This window comes from Schistocerca piceifrons, chromosome 6 (genome assembly GCF_021461385.2).
Source record: "Schistocerca piceifrons isolate TAMUIC-IGC-003096 chromosome 6, iqSchPice1.1, whole genome shotgun sequence".
NCBI lineage: Eukaryota > Metazoa > Arthropoda > Insecta > Orthoptera > Acrididae > Schistocerca > Schistocerca piceifrons.
In genome coordinates this window covers 196,095,390-196,117,235 of record NC_060143.1, presented here as the reverse complement: position 1 = coordinate 196,117,235, position 21,846 = coordinate 196,095,390, and the positions used below count along the sequence as shown (strand labels likewise).

The 21,846-nt window shown below is 41.3% G+C and overlaps 1 protein-coding gene across 1 annotated transcript in view; it reads right to left on the bottom strand.

The window, feature by feature from the left end:
* LOC124802952 (lymphoid-specific helicase-like) overlaps positions 1–21,846 on the bottom strand; it is a 149,930-nt gene that overhangs the window by 70,160 nt on the left and 57,924 nt on the right. Inside the window, 5 exon segments of the mRNA XM_047264041.1 lie at positions 3,685–3,846; positions 9,193–9,294; positions 9,296–9,442; positions 9,570–9,782; positions 12,571–12,753. Coding sequence (XP_047119997.1) covers positions 3,685–3,846; positions 9,193–9,294; positions 9,296–9,442; positions 9,570–9,782; positions 12,571–12,753 — 807 coding nt within the window.

Here is a 21,846-nt window from a genome sequence, read left to right as displayed (position 1 = left end):
GGTAAAGCTTACCTGCTTAGCTTACGACTCGAACCAAACTACTGTAGCTGTATCGTCATTCATTCGACCTAAATTGTCTCATACTACAATGGACCAACTTTGTTTCAATTTGGAGGTGCAGCCTAAAACTTCTCTCCCCCCTTGAATTTCGAGACTCAAATTTCAGGTGCGGCTTAGATTTGGGAATTTTTTTTTTTTTCCTTTATTTCGAGTCTCATTTTTCAGGTGCGGCTTACATTCGAGTAAATACGGTACTCCTACGCGACTCAACTGCACATGTGCATAAGCTCACTCGCAACCGCTCAAACGAATCTACTGTAAACAGTTGTGGCGTCACGCTCATCGAAGGTAATTTGTTGTCATGAAACATTGCATAGTCTTCCTAAATGCCTTTGACACATTTTGCTGTTGTGTGTTTTGTTCCTGTATATGGCGCATTTCCTTTGCAACTTAGGTTTTATTTTCGTTTATTTCTCTCTTCGTGTTTTATTGCTGCATTATTATTCGGCAGTAGCGAGATACAGTTATACTCTTTGTTAGAGTATTGGTTCTTACAAGTCAAAGTTACAAAAATGTAACAAAAAACTAAAATAATGAAAAATTCCCGGCTTTTTCCTGGTTTTCTCCCAGATGAAAAAATTCCCTGGTTTTTCCCGGATCTCCCGGGTCGTATACACCGTGATATTGTAAGATTAAAATGGTGCACCAAAAGTTCCAAGATATAAAGCACACATCCTGTGAAGACAACAGCCAACTGTTTTTTCCGTTGGTATATCCACGAACATAGAAGAGCAATAATGTCGAGTTGAATGAGAGTAATGACCCGTTTTATTCACATGATAGGCTCGTTTCTCTGATCTCCAAAAACTACTATGGCAGACAAGGCACTCCTACCACCACAGAATAGGCAACAGTTGATGGAGCACCCTGGTTACCAAAGAGTGCAAAAGCAGCAGCATTAAAGGCAACAAATTTCTGCATACTATAGAAAAATACTGAACTGGGGGAGGGGGGGAGGGGGAGGGGGGGGAGGGGGAGGGGGGGGGGGGGGAAGAAATGCAGTCAACTTGATAGCTCCTTCATAGATGCTCACACAAAATGTGTCCTGGACTGATAACATTAATCACAATAAATGATATTAGCACACTATTGAATTATATTTTAACTACAATTTTCAGTATGTTATTTTGTTACTGCTACAGCAGAAGACGGCAATGAACAGAAACCAGAAGATCCACAACAAAATAATCAAAAATAATAAATTGTCTTTGTTACTGATTTATAAGATCAGATCACAACAGGGAGGATGCATGACCTACTTTACAGAGCCGTAAGTCACTTGATTTTTTTTCCAAGAGCTGTACATAAAAAGTAACAGTAGTTTCCCGAACAAAAGGAACAGTAGTTTCACATATGTGCTGCCAAAAGAAACCAGACAGCAGAAACTGTAAAGTGATTGCTCGACTTCACAAGATTATTAAAGACTGAAACTTATAAAGTGAGAAGATTGATGGGAATAAACTGGAAGAAAAAATTTAAGGTTCTTTTGTGCAGATCAATTCTAGTAATGTCGGCATCTCCCAATTATGAAGGCACAGAGACAGTAGCAGAGTTTGCAGCTGCTAATTGCAGTGACAGGTTACTGTACAGAGGCAACAGATAACTTCGCAGATACAGGTGTCAGACTGCTCAGCCACGTCCACATTCCAGCAGCACTGTCAATTCAAACAAAATGATTCGGTGGTGATACAGTACACAATTAGCTGCAGAACATTTATACCATTCACAAATGGTCAGTAGCTGCTATGTCATCCGAACAAGACACAGCTAGGGCAAAAGCACCACAGGCACAAAGATGCGAGCTGGTGCCAGTGCCATAGAGGCTCGCCACTTGCACAAGTTCTCCCAGCGCCATGCGATGAAAATATCAACTTCCCCTCGGCCAGTTGCCGGCCAAGTACAATCCACCAATGACCAGACGTCAATGGACAGAAGCCTACTCTGACAATAGAAGAGCAGTTTTCACCCACTTGGTGATAGATCATCGACCAGGGCTGACTTAGGCAGGGAACACTGTTTAATAAACTCTGTAGAAGTGAACAGACAGTAGTTGTAAATCGCATTTGCTATGTACTGAGAAGTTCACCAACAATTATTTTCACTTAGCCATTAAGGTCCTTTTTTGTGTTACATTACATGCAGTATTGCAGACTTCATTATTTGACAAATCGCAAAGATAAGTAAACTTGTTTAACCCATTTGTCTGACTTTGTTACTAATTTATTGGAATGTTGTAGAACCTCCTTTCTCCTATCCAGTTACCTGACCCTGGGGCATAGCTGTGTAATAGTGGCAGTGAGGAATTGTCGTAGTGGTGAACTGCACAAGAAACCGTTTCATAAACTCACGAACTTTGCCTACTGTAACAACAATGGCAACTTGGCCTCCCCAGCAGTAGTGATGACGCCTTTACAAAGCTGGCAACGAGGTTTACAAAAGTAGCATTGCTTGCAAATTACAAAGTACATGGTTGATAGCAGTAGTGTTTTCACTTTGCTCAGCACACAGCTGACTGTAATGGGGACTTTAACTCACCAGAAACTGTTGGTACACTGATTCTTTTTCTTTTAAATTTCTTGAGACAATGTTCTTTTGGAGTGCGGCCAGCTGGTTGAAGCTGAGTGAATGTTTACATTTGTTAAGCTGTGAGATGCTGTGCAATTAGTTTCATAGTTTGAACTATCAAACACAACAAAATAAATTTCAGAATTAAACCTCCCATACACATTAAAAATGTGTGGAGGCCAGGACTTCCCTTTCACAAGTATTGCTATCACTGACTGAGCTATCCAAGCATCGCTCATGACCTGTCCTCAAACCTTCAAACTTCCATACCTGTCCTACTTTCCAAACTTCACAGAAGCTGTCCAATGTATCTTGTAGTACTAAGTTCAATTACCCAAGTAAAGTAATTAAATGGCTTTCGATTGATTATGGTCTCAAGTTGACAGGCAGATAATTAAATACAAATAGTGTGTGGCAATATGGAGGATCTAGTTGTATGTTGTTGGAGTGGCAGAAACCTAAGCAGGAACGGTGTGGTAGTAGTGGACACTAGGGTTTGAACACTGAGAAGATGTGGTACATGGAGGGTCACATGGCCGGCACTTGTCACAGATTGGCAATGACCATGTTGGACAATGCTTTGTTCACAGTCTCAACTCGTGCTGAATACTGTGCAGTGGTGGTAATGGAGTTTGTATATCATGTGGCTGCTGTCACAGTTGGTCCTGCACTTGACTGGCAAGTAAATCCCAGTGATCACTGAAATAAGGGGGCGTGAACAGATTTATGGAAGAGGTCTTCCAATAGGGTCTTCCATGGATATATGGCAAGTTGTTGGAAACATGAAGAGGCAACAGTGGACAAGGGCATTATGCAACTTTACACAGAAACAGAATGTTTGGGGTTTTGTAAGATCTAACAGCGGTACGTAACTGGTAAAGTAATTCCATGTCCCATGCATAAGTTCTACAAAAATCAACCTCACTTAACAAACAACTGATAAAAAAGTATTTTACTTTGTATTGTTAAACTGTCTCTTTGAAACAAATCATCGTAGCTTTCAAGAGAAAGGTTCAGAACAATTTCTAAAAAATTCAAGCAATTTCAAATTTTACTCACTTCCTCCTTATGCCTCAAAATTTCTATGTTGCGATCAACTGTTGCTTTGTACAATGCCATTTGTAATTCTGTCATTGGACAGTACACAAGCACTTCTTTCTTTGGTGGTAGCTTCAATTCTACGTCAGTCTTCAGACGACGCAACACGAATGGTGTAAGAATCTGTAATATGAGACAGTTTTATTAAATTATGGGAAAGAGAAAACTTTTGTTTTAATCTGCATAATACAGGTGACCTACGAACCTTATTTTTGTAATGATTTTAATTCATCTTCATTACAGTTAAATATTTCAGTGAAAGATCACAACACCATTATTAAGATACAGTAAATGATTTCTGTTTATTAATTTATAAAATATTAATGTCATAACTTTATTGAATTAGTAATTGGTTTGAAGTGGCTCTTCATCCTGGCCTATCCTGTACAGCAAACACTGTCTATGCTCTTTTTGTTCATGCTATTTATCATTCACGTTATAACTTCTGAACAAGGCTACACTCTGGACAAGAACTTGAAAAACGAACTTTCCTAATGCTTGAATTTATATTCACTTTTAACATGTTTCTCGTTTTCAAGAATGTTGTTCTTTGTCAAAGCCAGTATACGTTTTATAACCATTCTTCTGACTGTTATCAGCTATTCTGTTACCCAAATAGCAAAATTTGCTATTGCTCCACTACCCCTTTTCAATGTTGATGGAATTTTATAACCCCTTTTTGAGAAACTCCGCATTCCGTTCAACTGATCACCCATGCCTCTTGCCATCTTACAATCACTATGCTATTGGCAAACCTTACAATTTTTATTTCTTCCACCTAAAATTCAATAATTTTCACAAATTTCTCACAGGTTTCCTGTACTGCTCACTCTATGTACAGATTAAATAACATAGGAGAGAGGACTACCACACAACTCTGTCACCCCTTTTTCTGTTACAGCCTCCTTTCACATCCTTATAAGTGCAAATTAGTTTCTCCACAAGTTGTAAATAGCCTTTCCCTCACGTTATTTAATTCTTGCTATCTTCATAATTTCAAAGAGTGTATTCCAGTCAACAATATCAAAAGCTCTTCTTAAATTTACAAATGCTATAAACATTGGTTATCCTTTCTTCAATTTGTATTCTAATTTAAGTCACAAGGTCACTATTGCTTTACTGTCTTATTTACAGGTCAAAATTTTAAGGTCCTAATATGTTTACCCAAAATTTAAAATACACTAATAGTTAAAAGCTGTAAAACAAAGATACCAGTGGATGTGATTGGTTGGTTACTGACTAAAGAGAAATTAACTATCCACTTTCATACACAATTTAATTTGATATATAGAAAATCTACTCATCAAGCGGTGGCAGACGGAACACACTGATAAAATGTATTAACGTTTGCAGGCTTACACAGCTAGTGGCTGCTCCTTCCGGCAAAAGGGTTGAAGGGGAAGGAAGAGGGGTTATGGAAAAAGACTGGTGAGATTTAGGTAAATGGGCAGTGTTCAGTAAAGTTGCCCAGAATCCCAGGTCATGGAAGACTTACCTGATGGGATGAGAAAGTAGGACTGATTGTTAGACACTATACCGGACGAGATTTGTAAGCCTGAGAGCTTAAAGGTGGGAGACGGACTAATGTGTGACACAGAGATGACTGCCAAAATATTGTGCACAAGTTAATAAGAGCAAAAAGCTAAGTGCATTGTACATAACATAAGTGGGGGGGGGGGGGGGATAGACAGGTCAGAAAATAAAAGATGTAGAAGAGTTTACATAACAATGTTTTGCCCTTTACATCAGCATGACCACCACTACGTTATCACTTAGGATGAATGGGCATAGCCAGAGGATGTGCACTGGAAACATACAATATCCTGTTGCCGAGCATACTCTGCAACATGACAGTTGTGACCTCGGTGCCTGTTTCACCACATGTGAAATGTGGATTCTTCCTTGAGATACCAGTTTCTCAAAATTCTGCAGGTGGGAACTGGTGCTACAACATGTCCTTGGCTCTGGCCACCCACCTGGTCTTAATTTATGTTAATTTCCTCAGTCTCAGCATTTCTTCGCAGTAACTATTCCTTTCTTCCCTTCTTTTCCATTTTCTACATGTTTCATTTTCTGAGTTGCCTATTTTTCACTCCTCTCTTCCACTTCTGTCACATACAATGCACTTCCCTTTCCGCTCCTATTAACTCATGCATCACATTTTGGCAGTAATCTCTGTCTCACTTATTATAGTCTCCTACCTTTAAGCTCTCAGGTTTCAAATCTTGTCTGGTGCAGTCCCCAACAGTAAGTCCTTCCTTCTCACCCCATCCCTTAAGTCCCCTGGACCCGACGTTCTGGGCGACTTTTCTGGACTCTACCCCTTTATCTAAACCTTGTCAATCCTTTTGTCACTCCTCTTCTTTTCCATTCAACCCTTCTGCCAGGAGGAGGAGCCACTGGCTTCGAAAGTTTGCAAACTTCAATACTTTTTAATATGCATGTTCTCCTGATGCAGATTGGTGAGTAGATATTTTTATCTATCTAATTACATTATATTTTCAAAAATTGATTATTCCCTTTGATATACAGTAAGATAATCTATTTTATCATATGAATAAATGCGCTGAAAACACACTACATCTAGCAAGTACTTCTCTTCTTCTAATTCACTGAAAGAAAAAAAACTATTTATGGAGGTGATAAAGGACAGTAAGTGATTTATTATTCAGAACATAACATAAAAGTTTATTTAATTTGGCAAAATAAGCACATGTATTATTGATTTAATATGAGAAAGAATAATAATTAGCATCAAACTTGTTCAATTGTTACAATATTCTACACAGATTTGCCAATGCTAAACTGGGATGTGCTTAGCCCCGTTAAAACAGTGGTAACTCTAGATTAATCACATTTGGAAAATAATAGCTTTGATGTGCTCGTGTGCACGACTCGGTTAACTACATTGTCTGGAAAAAGGCCAGATGTGTTACAAATGCACTCAACACATGTGAGCAGAGACCCAAGACAGGCAGTACTTCACTCTAAAAGGGTGTTTCCTCTGTAGTCATCACAAACTCTTATCACCTCTCACACACTGTCTTATCACTATCCTAGTTTCTAGAAAGCACCCTTTAGGAAGTACAATTGTCTGATCATAATGTTTCTTTGCTATTTCTCAAAGTGTTTACATCCAACTCAAATATACCATTCTTGTGCATAAATTTGGAGTCACACTATTTGCTATCCATGAAAAATGAAGATCTCAGTGGTTGTTCTCAGTGTAGGTTCTCCAGCATCCAACAACTGTTGGGCAGGTGTCAGGAGTTCGGCAGCATGTAAGAAATGAGCTAAGAGGGATCTACTCACACCTGTTAAATACCTCACAAATTCCAATCAATCGGAAGAACAAAAAATTTAATTTTTTTAAAAAAGGTACAGCAATACAACAAAATTTGTAATCAAAGCTACAACATTTTTGAAAAATTTTTGAATTTACATCCACAGTCTCTTCACAAAATAGTTAATTCTACTACAAACTTTCTCAGCTCTTCGCATAGTTAGCTAAAAAAGGTAAGCAAGTCATTATCACAACAATCCAATGACAATTTATCATAATGTAAAATAATATTAATTCAAATCCAGCACATCTTCAATGCTATCTTCACCTTAATGGCTTACTCCCTTTGTCAGCCACATTCTATCGACTGAGAGAGAACTTTTGCTTAGCTACCTGCAGGCACTTTATTCTAATGCTGACAACTTTGTGTGAAAATAAATATCAGTATAATTTAATTCCTGTGGAACAGGACAAGATAATACGTGGCCAAGTTATCTGTTGTGTGTAGTAATGTTGTATCCCTTATATTTGAATTATAATTCACCACATATAAAGTCACTCTTTGGCCACTTTAATGAATGTCTTTGCAGAGCTTTCGTTTCACAACGTAAACAGCACTTGGCTGTATAACAACCTAGTGAGTGAACACTAGAATAGGTGGTACATGCATGCTGTGGCCAGGCAATAGAAACAAGTGGCTGGGAACCACATCCAACTGGGCATCATACAGGGCACCACCAATAGAAGCACAGACTATAGGGAGCTGGCACTGAAAGTAGAAGATTGTTGAAACCGAATAACCCAGACAGTCTGACATTTTATTGTGTGACAAGGTTGACTTTATTCATTATTATTCATCCTGTAAAACTGTATGCGTTTTGTGCAGAAGACATAGTCTAGGCGGCCACAGTCTGGATACATCATTTGAAAGGAAAGACTGCTTCAGCTGTAAGTACTGTACTTATATGCATGACTAGTTTCCCAACATTTCAGCAGCATCACCAGGTCACCAGGTGCAACCTTTACAAATTAATTGACAAAACTCATGTCAGGCAAGAAAAGATATATGGGATGAATGTATTCAATGCCCAATGACTGAACCATGCATGATAATGCACATTTGAGGGTGCCACTTTTTTGCAATATTGCTGTGCTGTACAGGGAACACTTTGAAACAGTTCCAACCTGTTAAGGACTTATTAAGGTGTTTGGTTCACACACACACACACACTCTCTCTCTCTCTCTCTCTCTCTCTCTCTCTCTCTCTCTCTCTCTCTCTCTCCCCCCCCCCCCCCCCATAAGTATCTTTCCTTTTATTGGTTTACTTTTATCTGTTGAGATAGGAATCAGTAGTTCAAAGCTTAAGTTCATCCTTAGGATATTAATGACTTTCAATTATTGCTTGGTATAATAATTTTTGTTCTTCAAGGTGTATACAAAAACTGCATACTTACATTTTATGGCCTTCATTGGCCCATTTTAATCAATTTCATAAAAAGGTTTTTAGTTTCCTATTGGGCCAGTATAACTTCATTACACAGGATATTACAGAAAATCCACATACTGCCGTTTTGTTCACGAATGTTTCACTGGTCTTCTGTGTTTGCACACACTATGACAAAATTTGATTTGCAGCTTCAGTAAATAATGTTGTTTTGCACCCAAATCCTAATTGCTAAAGTTTACATTCAGTGGTGTCTCCTCGAAGAGGAAAGTGGCATAGAAAGAAGCCTAAGCTTGGGAAGGAGGGTCAGACCCTAGGCCAAGACGGACCTATCTGTTGTGAGGTGGGCTCATTTTCTGGTGCTTATCCTGGCAACTTGTCCCACGAAAAGATTGCAAAAGAAATTGAATGGAAAGTATTTGGCAATGAAAAATAAAAAAATATGCTGTGTTCCACTACATTATCTGGTGTCGTAGGTTTCAAAGCATCATCTTAAACCTACACAGATGGCGGATGGTATATGTAGTTTCAGAACACATGTACATAGTTCCAATGCAAAATAACAAACTGATTTCTTTTTTTTAATTTATGTCTGCGCAGTTTTGCCCGGTGAGCAAGCATTTAAATCCAACTCCAACGACTTAAAACATGCAATGACTCTGGATTTTCCATGCACTTTTCTTCTGTTTTGGCTCATTTCATTTAAAAGTTTAAGAGTAGACTACTACACATATACTCAACCTGATGCATAGTTGACAATACATTCATCTTCTTCTCTTGTTCAATTATCTTTACGTCACTACTCATTTGAGTTAATTCAGATGCCATAAACCAAGACTCAAAAAACACTGAGGTCATTAAAAATTTCTGGCAATAAGAAGTTGAGCAGTGACCAAAGTTCTGTCAAATCATTGTGAAGTGGAGTGCCTGTTAGTAACAGTCTATTAGCAGCATTGTACTTCCGAAGAGCCCTGTTACAAAGGAAAAAAAACTGTTTTACTGGTAGAACAATAACAATAAAAATGATTATGAGTCAACATAAGAAGAAAGTTTCTCAGCAGAACGATTCACACTTCAAGGCTGCCATAACATATGAAGTGTTTACCTTGAGAGCATACTTTTATGTTTTTTAATCTGTGACCCTCGTCGACAATGATGTAACGCCATTTAATATTTTGCAGCTCTCTGGCACTGTCAGACAATGGTATCTGGTAAGACGTAACAACAACAGGATATGTTCGATGAAATCCTGGTACTTCATGCTTAGTGCGGATTAAAGGCAGTAGTGCAGCACGTTTCTCTTTGTTCCCATGGAAGAGAATTACAGGAACCTGTATAAAAATGAAACAGTTTAGTATTAGCACAGATTAAACAGTGTAATTCACTATAGACGGTAGTGAAGCTGAGGAAAGTGATGGGCCAACTAAAGCTATTCACAATCCCCCAAAAGCAGCGGCACTTTAAGACGACAGTGATCAGGATCAATATCTGATGGTTAGGAAATCATTGCTCCTAGTAAATGGTTAAGTTTTTGTACCTTGCAAAAAGTAACCACGGACTACCATCACTGTGAAATTGTTTTCTGCAAACTGATGTAAACAATTACAATGATGTGGTAGTAAAGGGGATCAGGGATCACAATTAAAAATGGATCCATTAAAACTCAAGAAATCATTTCACTTAATGGAAGAATACAAAGGAAGAACAAGAAAATATTTCCACACATGTCCAGTCAGTGTTGGGATAAACAAATGTCAACAAATTTTCATTAGAATGGCTACTAACAGAAAGCTGTGATAAGCCAACTAGCCATTAAACATGAAAATGAGCGCTATCAACAGCGAACCAACAAGTATACTCCATCTGCCCACTGAATTTTTATTTTAACTTACAGGAGAAAAAAAAGTCGCAAAGTGTACAGTTATTTTATTAACAAATCATTAAGGCAATTTCTTTGAAAAAAATAGTTACTACTGTATCATAAAGAAAATTCACTTCAGAAAATTTTAAAATTACATGGGGACAGAACGGCTAGTCAGTACCTATCATTAGATAGTGAAATTTGAAGTAGCACCAATACCCATAACTAAGGAGTAAATCAAAAATCCTAGCTGCCAAACAGTAGAAACTTCGTGTTGGAATATCAACACTATAAGGAAAAGGGAAGACCGCTACTCACCATGAAGATGATGTATTGAGTTACAGACAGCAAGAATGAAAAGATCATTACACATTTAGCTTTCGGCCAAGGCCTTCTTCAGAATACGCACAAGCACCCCCACAAACACACATTCACTCTCACACACAAGCACGACTGCTATCTATGGCAGCTGGAACCGAACTGGGAATTCCAATCTGAGCTGCAGGAGATGGGCTCTATTTTCTGTAGAAGGCTTTGGCAAAAAGCTAAATGTGTAACAGTCTTTTCATTGCGCCTGTCTGCAACTCAAATGTACTCCTAGCTGTAATTTCTTCCCTGGTGGTTAAAGAGATTAATGTTGGAGAAGGTTGAAAAATAGGGACATGTCACTCAGATTACAGGCTGACATGGACAAGGGATGACAAGACAAATGGGGAGGCATCAGAACAGAGCTGATGATGGATTACCAGGAAGAGAACTGGAAAGTGGATGAAAAAAATTAACAATCATCCCCAAAGTAAAACCTGCCCCATACACCAACTCATTGTGATAAATTATACAATAGCAGAGGCAAAGCAATGTATGAAAAAACCATGTTTGCCAACTGACATAATACAACAGACAACCCTCTCAGTAAAAGAGCAAAATTAGTAAATAAATTGGAGCCTACTTAAATTTTTATGAAATTTGAACTGGAAACTGTATCACAGAACTTCTCACGTAGTAACTTTGATGACTACGACGTTCTAGCATTACACAATGAGTGTTCAAAAATTAACTTCTTTATTCATTTCTTTCTCATGACTTTGGATCTATTGCAGGCAGCTCTTTAGACAGATGGATTTTGTTTACATCTGGCAGAGCTTACACCAGATCTCAGATTAGAAGTTTAATCATGGCCTGCCCAATGTGAGATTCAATTTTTATTTAATAAAGAGTGAACAAGTAGTGTGACACTTGTTTTGTGCAGCAAGAATTTACATAGTGCTTGAATTCCAGTGGAGAACAATCCTTTCTCCCAAAGTCTGGGGAGTTAGTTGGATGCAGGAGTCACACTTTTGTGTTTATGAATGTAACAACTGAATGAAAAGTTTGTGGGTGAACTGCTGGACTGTAAGTACAAATACAGGGTGTTTATAAATGAATATCGGGGTTTTAACGCTTTATAATATTTTTTTATATTAAACTTACAGTTATAAATGATATGTCAAATGAAAGAGCAACTCAAATAGTTTTAACAAGAACCTTATAAATGTTCAATGTAAGCACCACTTGTCACATGGCACACATCAAGTCTATAGCCGAGTTCTTCCCAAATGTTGATAAGTGTGTCATCAGTGATTGTAGCAACAGCTGCTTCAATCCGGTTTCTTAATTCAGGGTGGTCTGCTGGTGTGCTGGTGGCGGAGCACGTACACACAATCCTTGATGAAGCCCCAAAGGAAAAAGTCGCATGGCGTTAGGTCAGGTGAACATGGAGGCCATGCAAAGCAAGCCCTGTCATTGGGCCCCTTGTGGCCCATCCAGCACTTGGGAACATGGGTAAATAGACTTTGTGTGTGTCACGTGACAAATTGTGCTCACATTGAACATTTATAAGGTTCTTGGTAAAGCCATTTGAGTTGCTCTTTCATTTGACATATCATTTATAACTAAGTTTAAGGTAATAAGTATTATAAAGCATTAAAACCCTGATATTCATTTATAAACACTCTGTATGTACAATATACCAACAACAGGAGTTACCATTAGACGCTCTGATGAACTGATGGCAGTCTCCCTTTATAGTTGTGGGTGTCTCCCATTCATTCTGCACACAGGCAACACACCAAGCATTCTGACCCAGATTCATACTCTGGCAAATCTCTTGGCTGTCAGTCTTTTCAACACCCTCCCCTCCCCCCCCCCCCCCTTTTCAAGCTTCAAAGAAATTTAACATTCCTTTTCAAAATCATCACTATGCATGATACTGCACCTACCTTTGGTGCAAAACGCTTGAATTCCATCACCCAGTTGGGTAGGGTTGATAAAGGGCCAATTATAAGGAATGGTCCAGAAACTTTCATTTCAATGAGGTGACAGATTAGGGCAATTGATTGGAGAGTTTTTCCCAGGCCCATCTCATCTGCAAGAATTCCATTGACTGCATTTTCATACAATGCCTGGAACAGCAAGAAAAGAAGACAGAGTGTAATTTTGCAGCACAAACAATTAGTAACACATACACTTATTTAGTAACTGCTTCTTGTAACTAGCACAGTTGACAGGATATTATAAATACCAATCTTTCTATTGGTGATAATTAATGTTACTAATGGCAGTAAAGAAAAGCAAGGCCAACTGTGGACATTTTATGCACTCTGGATTTCTATGCATAAACAAAAGACACTGTACCATAGAAAATCTGAAGATTCAGTATTCTTAAATCACAGGATCAACAAACTGTAATTAGCAGACAATCACAAAGATCCTGTAAGGACTTAAAATTAACAATGTTGGTTTCCCTACTGTTTCATAATTAAAGAAGAAAGTCAGAATCATATTAACCTCTGTTTCAACGTATTTTTTCCTCATATGATGGTTAACACAGTTAACATGAAATAAGAAGGAACAAAAGCAATTTAAAATTCATTGTAACTAACAGTAAGAAATCAAACATAAGAGGGTATTTTAACACTAACTTATCTCTGAGGCACATATACAGCCATTAGATCAATATTGCAATACATTCATAAACAACATCTTTTTATCGGAAGAGCAAGGAAATGTTTGCTATAAAAATGTGTGCAACATGTCAGAGGAATTACAAAGAAAATACTCTTTTGATGCACAAACTAAAATCAACCATTTTCTCCAACAAAACAACAACCAAACTGTAAGCTGCCATTATAAACTGCATACAGCTTGACTGACATCCTCAAATTATCAGTTCAGAAACATCCCTAAGATCTAATTTGGTTTCATTAATGGATTCAAAGGTTGCATTTATGCTGCAGTCATGCTGCGGGCACATTGCTGCTTGCTGGAAGCATTTACCCTGCAACTATTCATGTAGCTAGTTGAATTAAGTTACTTGCAGATGTGTTCAAATGGCTCCAAGCACTATGGGACTTAACATCTGAGGTCACCAGTCCCCTAGACTTAGAACTACGTAAACCTAACTAACCTAAGGACACCACACACATCCATGCGCGAGGCAGGATTCGAACCTGCGACCGTGGCAGCAGCGCAGTTCTGGACTGAAGCGCCTAGAACCGCTCTGTCACAACGGCCGGCGGCAGACATGTGAAGTGGAACCAATGTTCTCTGCATTATATGACAACAGTAATTTGTTTTGACAAAAATGTCACTATTGCAAAGGAAGAGGAAGACTTTGTGTGGAGTGCACTTTTGAATGCAAAACATCCACACTACAGATGCTTTCACCAATTCTATCAATAGATGTTAAATCACTGGGACCACTTTTTGGGCAGTAACAAATGTCACAACAAACATCCCATACTTTAATTATTATTGAAGCAGAAATAGTTTCATACTTGAAATTCAGTCCAATAAAAACACTGTAATTTTACGAAAGTGTAACTGTTGCTCACTATTTGGTAATACAGTATTTCAACAGTTTTTATCTACCGTGTATTTCATGTGCTGCACTTTTCATACGTAGATTTTTTGCCCTGATATTTTACCGAATAAAAATGGTAAGTCAGGTGAAACAATGGCACTAATTTCAAATAAATTACTACAAGTAATTTTATTCGATATGAAGTGATGGTATAACACACAAGGCCTCTGGTCCTAGATAGCTTTGCAGTTAAAAACAATCTAAATGAGTGTGTGCTTCATATCATCACTAACAGTTGGTTGTTAAGTCTTCGAATTACCTCATAAAGGTCAGAGGAGAGACTGTCTGCATTCCAGAAAGAAAAAAGTATCATTAAGGAGGTGTAGTCCACTCAACAATGGCACAGACTGGTGACCTTTAAGCAGCTAATCACAGCACGTTTCTGACCGGCTGGCAATGAGCATTTCTCACAAGATGAAACAATTTGATACTCCAATGCTCCCAGTTTTCTTCTGGTCTTCACAGATTTCAGAGCTAGCCTAAACTAGCGAACATTCTAGGCCTAAGATTCCTCTTATTAGTCAATCTCTCACATTTACTCAATGTTCATTTATCACAGTTACCACTACTATTTTGTTCACTGCTGCACACCATAAAGGCCCTGCAGTCAGAATGGAATGCCAAGGACTGTCTCGTCATGGAACAGTGAGGCATAATTTCTGCTTCTAACCTGCCCTCTACTCTATGGGACCCACTCCACTCTAAAATAGTCAGATCACATGCTGCGTGTAACTCTTGTCTTCGAACACAGCCACCAGCATACACCTCACCTCTAGCTGACATATCTGCCCAAGCCAACATAAAAACACATGCAGACTTCATGAAAATATTCTGCGCAAAATTTCAACTCTTATTCTATATTGTGTTAATTGCTGACTGCTCCAGGCACCATGTTGGTTGGTTGACATGGGGGGGGGGGGGGGGGGGGGAGGCTAAACAGTGAGGTCTTCGGCCTCATGATCTAGGATGGAAGAAATCAAGGGAGGAACAACATAAAAAGCACAGTCCAGTCAGAGAGAAAGAGTAACATGCAAACAAAGAGGGAAAAGGGATGTTCAGAACAGCTGGAAGGGGAAAGAACACAACGGGATGGGTGGAAATGGGGAGAGTAGGGGTGCCCAGAAAAGCTATGCACAGTGAGACACCAGCACCACTATCACAATACAACTGGAACACCACCAGGAGAAGGGGAAACAAAACACAACAGATCAGACAAAATGTAAGGAAAAGGCGGGGACAGCCTGGCCAGTGTGGAGACAAGGTCAAGGCCTCCATAACCAGTAACACCTACGATAACTGAGGCACTCAATACCAGAGACACCAGCAATGACTTACACCCAAGAACACAAAGCATTTTCGTAAAGGAAATCGAGGACAGATGTAACCATGTGGGGGTCGTCCAATAACACCCAATACAAGGAAGGTGAGAAGGCATATTTAGTGTGAAGGGCCAAAAGTTGGGCGCAGTCCAGCAAAATATGGATCATTGTAACCGAAACCCTGCCAACTACAAGGGGGCTAGGGGTCCTCATTGCAGAGCAAAAAACCGTGGGTCAACCTAGTACAGCCCAAGACAAAGACGGCAAGAGATGGTAGAGTCCTGCCAGGAGAGGCAGAAAAAAGAACACCACATGATGAAAGTCTCCTTGATGGTGCGCAGTTCATTAAACAGGGAGCGGTAGCGTCCCAAGAGTCAGCCCACAACTGAACAAAAAGAGATTCAAGAATGAGATTTTCACTCTGCAGCGGAGTGTGCATCGATATGAAACTTCCTGGCAGATTAAAACTGTGTGCCGGACCGAGACTCCAACTCGGGACCTTCGCGGGCAAGCTTTGGAGGGTAGGAGACAAGGTGCTGGCAGAAGTAAAGCTGTGAGGACGGGCCGAGAGTTGTGCTTGGGTAGCTCAACTGGTAGAGCACTTGCCCACAAAAGGCCAACGAGTCTCGGTCCGGCACATAGTTTTTATCTGCCAGGAAGTTTCAAAAAGAAATTCAAAGTAAAGCTGCAAATCTGCCCCTGGAGAATGGGATGGTAGATGGTCACTCTCCAGCCAGATCAGCAAGTTCATTACCTGTGTTACCTACATGGCCAGGAACACAAAGGAAATCAACCAAACAAGCATGATCACCAACCAAGATCAGTGAGAAGATTGTGGATGGCAAAGACCAAGGGGTGGTGGGAAAGATACCGAGCAGTGACCTGAAGACCACTCGAGTCCGTACATAACTAAACTCAGGCAAGGGAGAACTGTTTAATACAAGGGGCCTGAAAGAAAGTCATCAATTCCACAGTAAACACCTCACATGTGGCAGGCAAGAGATGGTGTTCCGTGCCAACAGATGTCGTGGAAACATACCCCACATTATCAGCACATTTAAAGCCATCAGTATAAAAAACAATGCCACCCTGAAACTCCCATAACAGCATTTGGAACAAACAATGGAACACCACTGGAGCACTGCCCACAGAAGAGATTCATCTAAATCCTTGTGGCTGAGTAACTAACCAAGGAAGCATGGTTGGGAGAGAATGTACGGAAGAGGATAGGGAGACAGGATGGATGTCACAGCGGGGAGAAGTGAGGCTGAGCCCAACTGGTAAAGCCACCCAAGGGCAGGCATCGGTGGGCAACGGCCCAAAGTCGTGAAAAAAATAGAATAGGAATGGTTAGCAGGGGAAGAGTGAATAGTGATGGTATAGGAAACCCAAAGCTGAGACCACTAAATTTAAAGGGTAGGGGTCCCAGTGTCAACCGAAAGATCAACAACAGGGCTAGTGCGAAAGGTACCAGTGGCTAAATGGATACCACAATGGTGAACTGGGTCCAAGATAAACAGCGTGGAAGGGGCAGCTGAGCCATAAACTTGACAACCGTAGTCCAGACGGGACAGAACTATGTTTGGTAAAGACGAAGAAGGGTTGAATGGTCCGCACAACAAGAAGTGTGGGCAAGGAAGTGAAGAACACTGTGTTCAGATGATAGATATGGGGCAAACAAGTAAGCTTGTTGCCACAAAGAAGGCCCAAGAAATGGAACTGAGAGACCATGGTTAGGTGTTGGGCGCCGAGTTAGAACTCTGGAACAGAAATGCACCACCCTTGACTTCAGGGTAGAGTATTGAAAACCACGTGAGAGTATCCACTTGGAAGCATGTTAGATGACACACTGGAGCTGTCATTCCACATTGGCCACCGAGTGGGAACTAACCCTCATACAGAAGTCATCCACATACAGAGCAGGTGTCACCAACAGTCTGGCGAAAGCCATATGTCCAGTAGAAAAAAGGGGACACTTAATACGGAGCCCTATGGAACGCCATTCTCCTGGGTCCAAGGAGCGCTGGAACAGTAACAACCTGGACTCTGAATAGCTGCTGGGACAGAAACTGACACACAAAAATCGGGAGGCTGCCCTGAAGAACCCACTCATGGAGCGTAAGGAGGATGTAATGGTTCCAAGCTGTTGCAGGCCTTACAAAGATGGAAGAAAACTGTGACAAGATGGCAGCACTGATAAAAAGCCTGCTGAACTGCAGTTTCCAATCCAAGCAGATAATCGATCGGAGACCATTCCTCCTCAAAGCCATACTGTTAAGTAGATTCAAGGTCCCGAGATTCAAGGTCCCGAGATTCAAGGTCCCGAGATTCAAGGTCCCGAGATTCAAGGTCCCGAGATTCAAGGTCCCGAGATTCAAGGTCCCGAGATTCAAGGTCCCGAGATTCAAGGTCCCGAGATTCAAGGTCCCGAGATTCAAGGTCCCGAGATTCAAGGTCCCGAGATTCAAGGTCCCGAGATTCAAGGTCCCGAGATTCAAGGTCCCAACTGAGCCAACGAGCCACCAAGTCTAGAACTTGCAGGGGTCATTTGTCAGGCTGACGGATCAGTAACTATCAAGGAAACGATGGATTCTTGCGAGACAATCTCTCCATTGAGAGTGGAAAATGCCTTGGAGCCAAATCTAGTTAAACATCTGGAGGGGATACTGGCATTGTGGAGGACAGAAGTGTTGAAACAATTGGTTACAGTAGAAACAGGGCCACAAGAAGCTACCATTCAATAAAGTGCCACTGTAGGATTCCACCTGACAAGAGGTGAAACATACGCAGGAAGCTTCAACCTGCTGTTTCTGGAGAAGGAAGGCAGCTAGATAGGGTCCGACATTGATGCAGTCGCAAAATGGATTGCAAAGTGTTCCACGAGAACCGACGGATCTGTACAAAGGCCACCTGGAAGAGCAAAGCCCAGAATGGAAGACTGCCGCTGACAACAGAGGAGGCTGCGGAATGTATTCCAGACCCGTGATGACAGTACAGAAGAACCTAGAGACAAAGCATTCCCAACACGCTTGTTTCCTCCATTTGATTAAGTAACGGGCTTTGGTGCAAAGACATTTAAATACAATAAGACTGGCAGAGGACGGGTGTTGCTTAAGATGTTGCAAGGCACAATGATGATCATGGATAGCACTGGCAAGAGCCGTGCTGCACCATGGAACTGGTTGATGGTGAACGGGGCCCGTCAAGCGGGGAATGGCAATGCCAGCAGTGCAGATTATCTTATCAGACAGTTCATGGACTACTTCATCAACACAACCAGACATAGGAGGTGTGAACACAACCTGAGAGGTACACAGAGGGCAATCATTACGATGAAAAGCCCAGCAAGAAAACCTGGTCATCGGGAGGTGGGAAGGGAATGAGAGAATCAATGCGCATGGTCATCATGTGTGGCGACCAGTGTAACAAAGGAAGAAGGGAAGGGGAAGAGAGCAAAAGATCAATGGCAGAGAAATTGCCATAAGCAGCACTAAAATGAGTAGGGAACCATCATTAATAAGATACAGGTTGTGGTCTGCAAGAAACTGGTCAATGGGGAGTTCAAGTTAGAGATTGCAAACTGTAATGGCAGATTCCAAGTGGACTCAGATGGCAACCACTTGCAAAGTGGTAAGAAGTGGGATCCACGTATTAACAATATCACACAGACCGACGTGCAGACACTACCGGAAGCCCTCAAAGGATCAACCTGGTTCCAACAGAGGGGAGAGAGAGCACCTCCGGGGGCACCAGGGAGCCTTGTCCTGGGAGTTATGTTTCTTCTTCTTCTTCTTCTTCTTCTTCTTCTTCTTCTGCTCCTCCTCCTCTTTCACAGGTTGGGGACAGCAGGGTACAGTGGGAAACAAGGCTGTTGCAAAATCAAGAACTGAAAAAGCGCAGGCAATCTCGGGGGCACACAGATTGTGTCTCATGGCGGAATTATGGTAGCAGGTCTCTGGCCTGAGAGGCACTGGGGGAAGGGTCATGGCAGGGAGCCCTATCACAGATGGGTAACAAAGGACAGGGGGCACTTCTTTGGCCAGGGAGGGGTAGCAACACCTGTAGGGGAAGGTACGGAAACCTCAGGGGAGGGGGAGAGGAGAGGGTGACAAGACTGCGGTAAGGAAGATGGAGGATGGGGAAAGCATTTAAGAGAGGAAAAAGTAGACGTCGCCAACACAGGGTGGAGTCTAGGGCTTACACTCTTGTATGTTCTTTTCTTTCTTATAAGCTGGGCAACACGGTGAGAGTGGAGAGTGACTGTTGCGACAATTTACACACATGGGTGGCAGAACACAGGGGCTCGCCTCATGGAGTGAGTGTCCACAGTTACCACACAGAGGGTCCATTGTACATCTGGAAGACGTGCAAGAAACGCCAGTACTGAAAGTACCTCATGGGTGGCAGGACATATGGCTTCACAACACACCAATAACCTTGACACCTTGACCTTCTCTGGGAGGATACCTCCCCCGAAAGTCTGAATAAAGGTGCTGGTAGGGGTTTGCTTGTTTTATGACCTTCCTGCACACATTGAACAAAATGAACACCCCATCATTCCAGATTAGCCAAGAGTTCCTCATCAGTTTGAAGGATGAGGTCCCAATGAAAAATGACTCCATGGACCTTATTCAGAGACTGATACTGAGGTGTAATAGATACTGGGATGTCACCAAGATGATCACAAGCACAATGAGCTGCAGACTGGGTGGCAGAAAGAGCTTTGAACAACAGGAAATCGAAGTGCATTTTACTGAGAGACTCCACTTCTCCCAATTTGTCGTCGATCTATTTTTCACAAAAAATAGTGGCTTTGTGGTGGTGAATGTGTCCCTGTCCATCCTAGTGAAGATCTTGTAGTGGTGAAAGTATTTCACTCAAAGTTGGCAAGCCTGGTCCTCCTCCCAAGGTGTAGCCTGGGAAAGGGAAGACTGCAGATTCGTTAGAAATAGCATTCAACAATCCATTACCACTTGAAGAGATGTCTGTACAAGAACGGCCAGATTTTTGGAGCTTGATACGCTTCATATGCAAAGTATCTGCCCTGATACCATCCACTCCAATCAGGGGCTCTCCCCATGGGCACCACCCAGCCACACCATGGGCTGTCTGGCACAGTGGCCATTGCTGGGAGTTCCGATGCTCTAGGCATATTTTGAGAGGCAACAGATCAGGTATCAGATGTATGGTTCGTGTGCTGTCAAGCGTGCTCAGCCAGATGAGTATGTAGGAGCCCCACCACACGGACTGGCTACACATGCTAGTGACGTAGCAGGACGGATGGGGGCTAAGACAGGGAGGAAGAGAGGAAGGAAGGGAGGAGAGGGATCCACATCATAGACACTAGGGTGGGTGTTCTTCCCCAAATGGCTCATACTACAGACAGAAAATTTAGAAGTGGAGGTCAACCCCCACAAAGAGAGACCACAAATGATGAAAGAGAAAAGCCAACAGAAACAAAACTGCAAGGAATAAGCGAAACCAGGTACATAGCCAGGAGCAGGGCCAGTGAGGAAGGAGTGAGGATGGGGATGAAGCGGCACAGGGAAGAAAATGCATCCCAGGAAGGAAGAATGGGCTGCAATAGCCCTGTGCCCTGTGGGTGCCACGCACAAACTCATGGAAGAATCATGAGCCCTCTGGGGATATAGACACCACATTGACAACCCTTGTACACTCAAGGTGGGTTAAGATGCAGTGCCACTTGGGAAACTGTGTGCTTTGGACACAATGTCCACAGAGCCCTATTTCTGCTACGCATTTTAGCTTTTCAACAAACGGCCTGCTTACACGTAGCCCCTGTGTTTGCTGCTGGTCTTTTGTCACTGTTTCAGTCTTCATTTTCTGTTACTGGCTATTGACTAAGATTCTATTTTGCTTAGAAAGCGACAAGTCATCTTGGTTCTACAGAGGAAGCGACAGTGAGAGTGAACTCTTTCACTGGGATGATAACGACTCTTCAACAAAATCTGCAACTATCCTACGCTGATATACACAGCTGCTACATCACATTCATCTTTTTCTAGAAGAGATGAAAATTCCCCAGAATCTAAAGTGTCGAAAAATGAGCTGAAATGCTTGGGAAAAAAGAGGACACTTTAGCAACACATTTCGCAGTAGCAATAGTGATTTTGAATTTGACGATTCAGCTTCAGGGCAGAATTTTTAGCAGGAAAAGTGTCCAATATTGTCATTTTTTCTGACATCTGTAACAGATCTCAAATTCCACAGCAGATGAAATCAAAAAAATTGGTTTACACATTGTCGCAAAAGCATCATAATCGCAGCAATCTAGATTGTCCAGATGGAAAGAT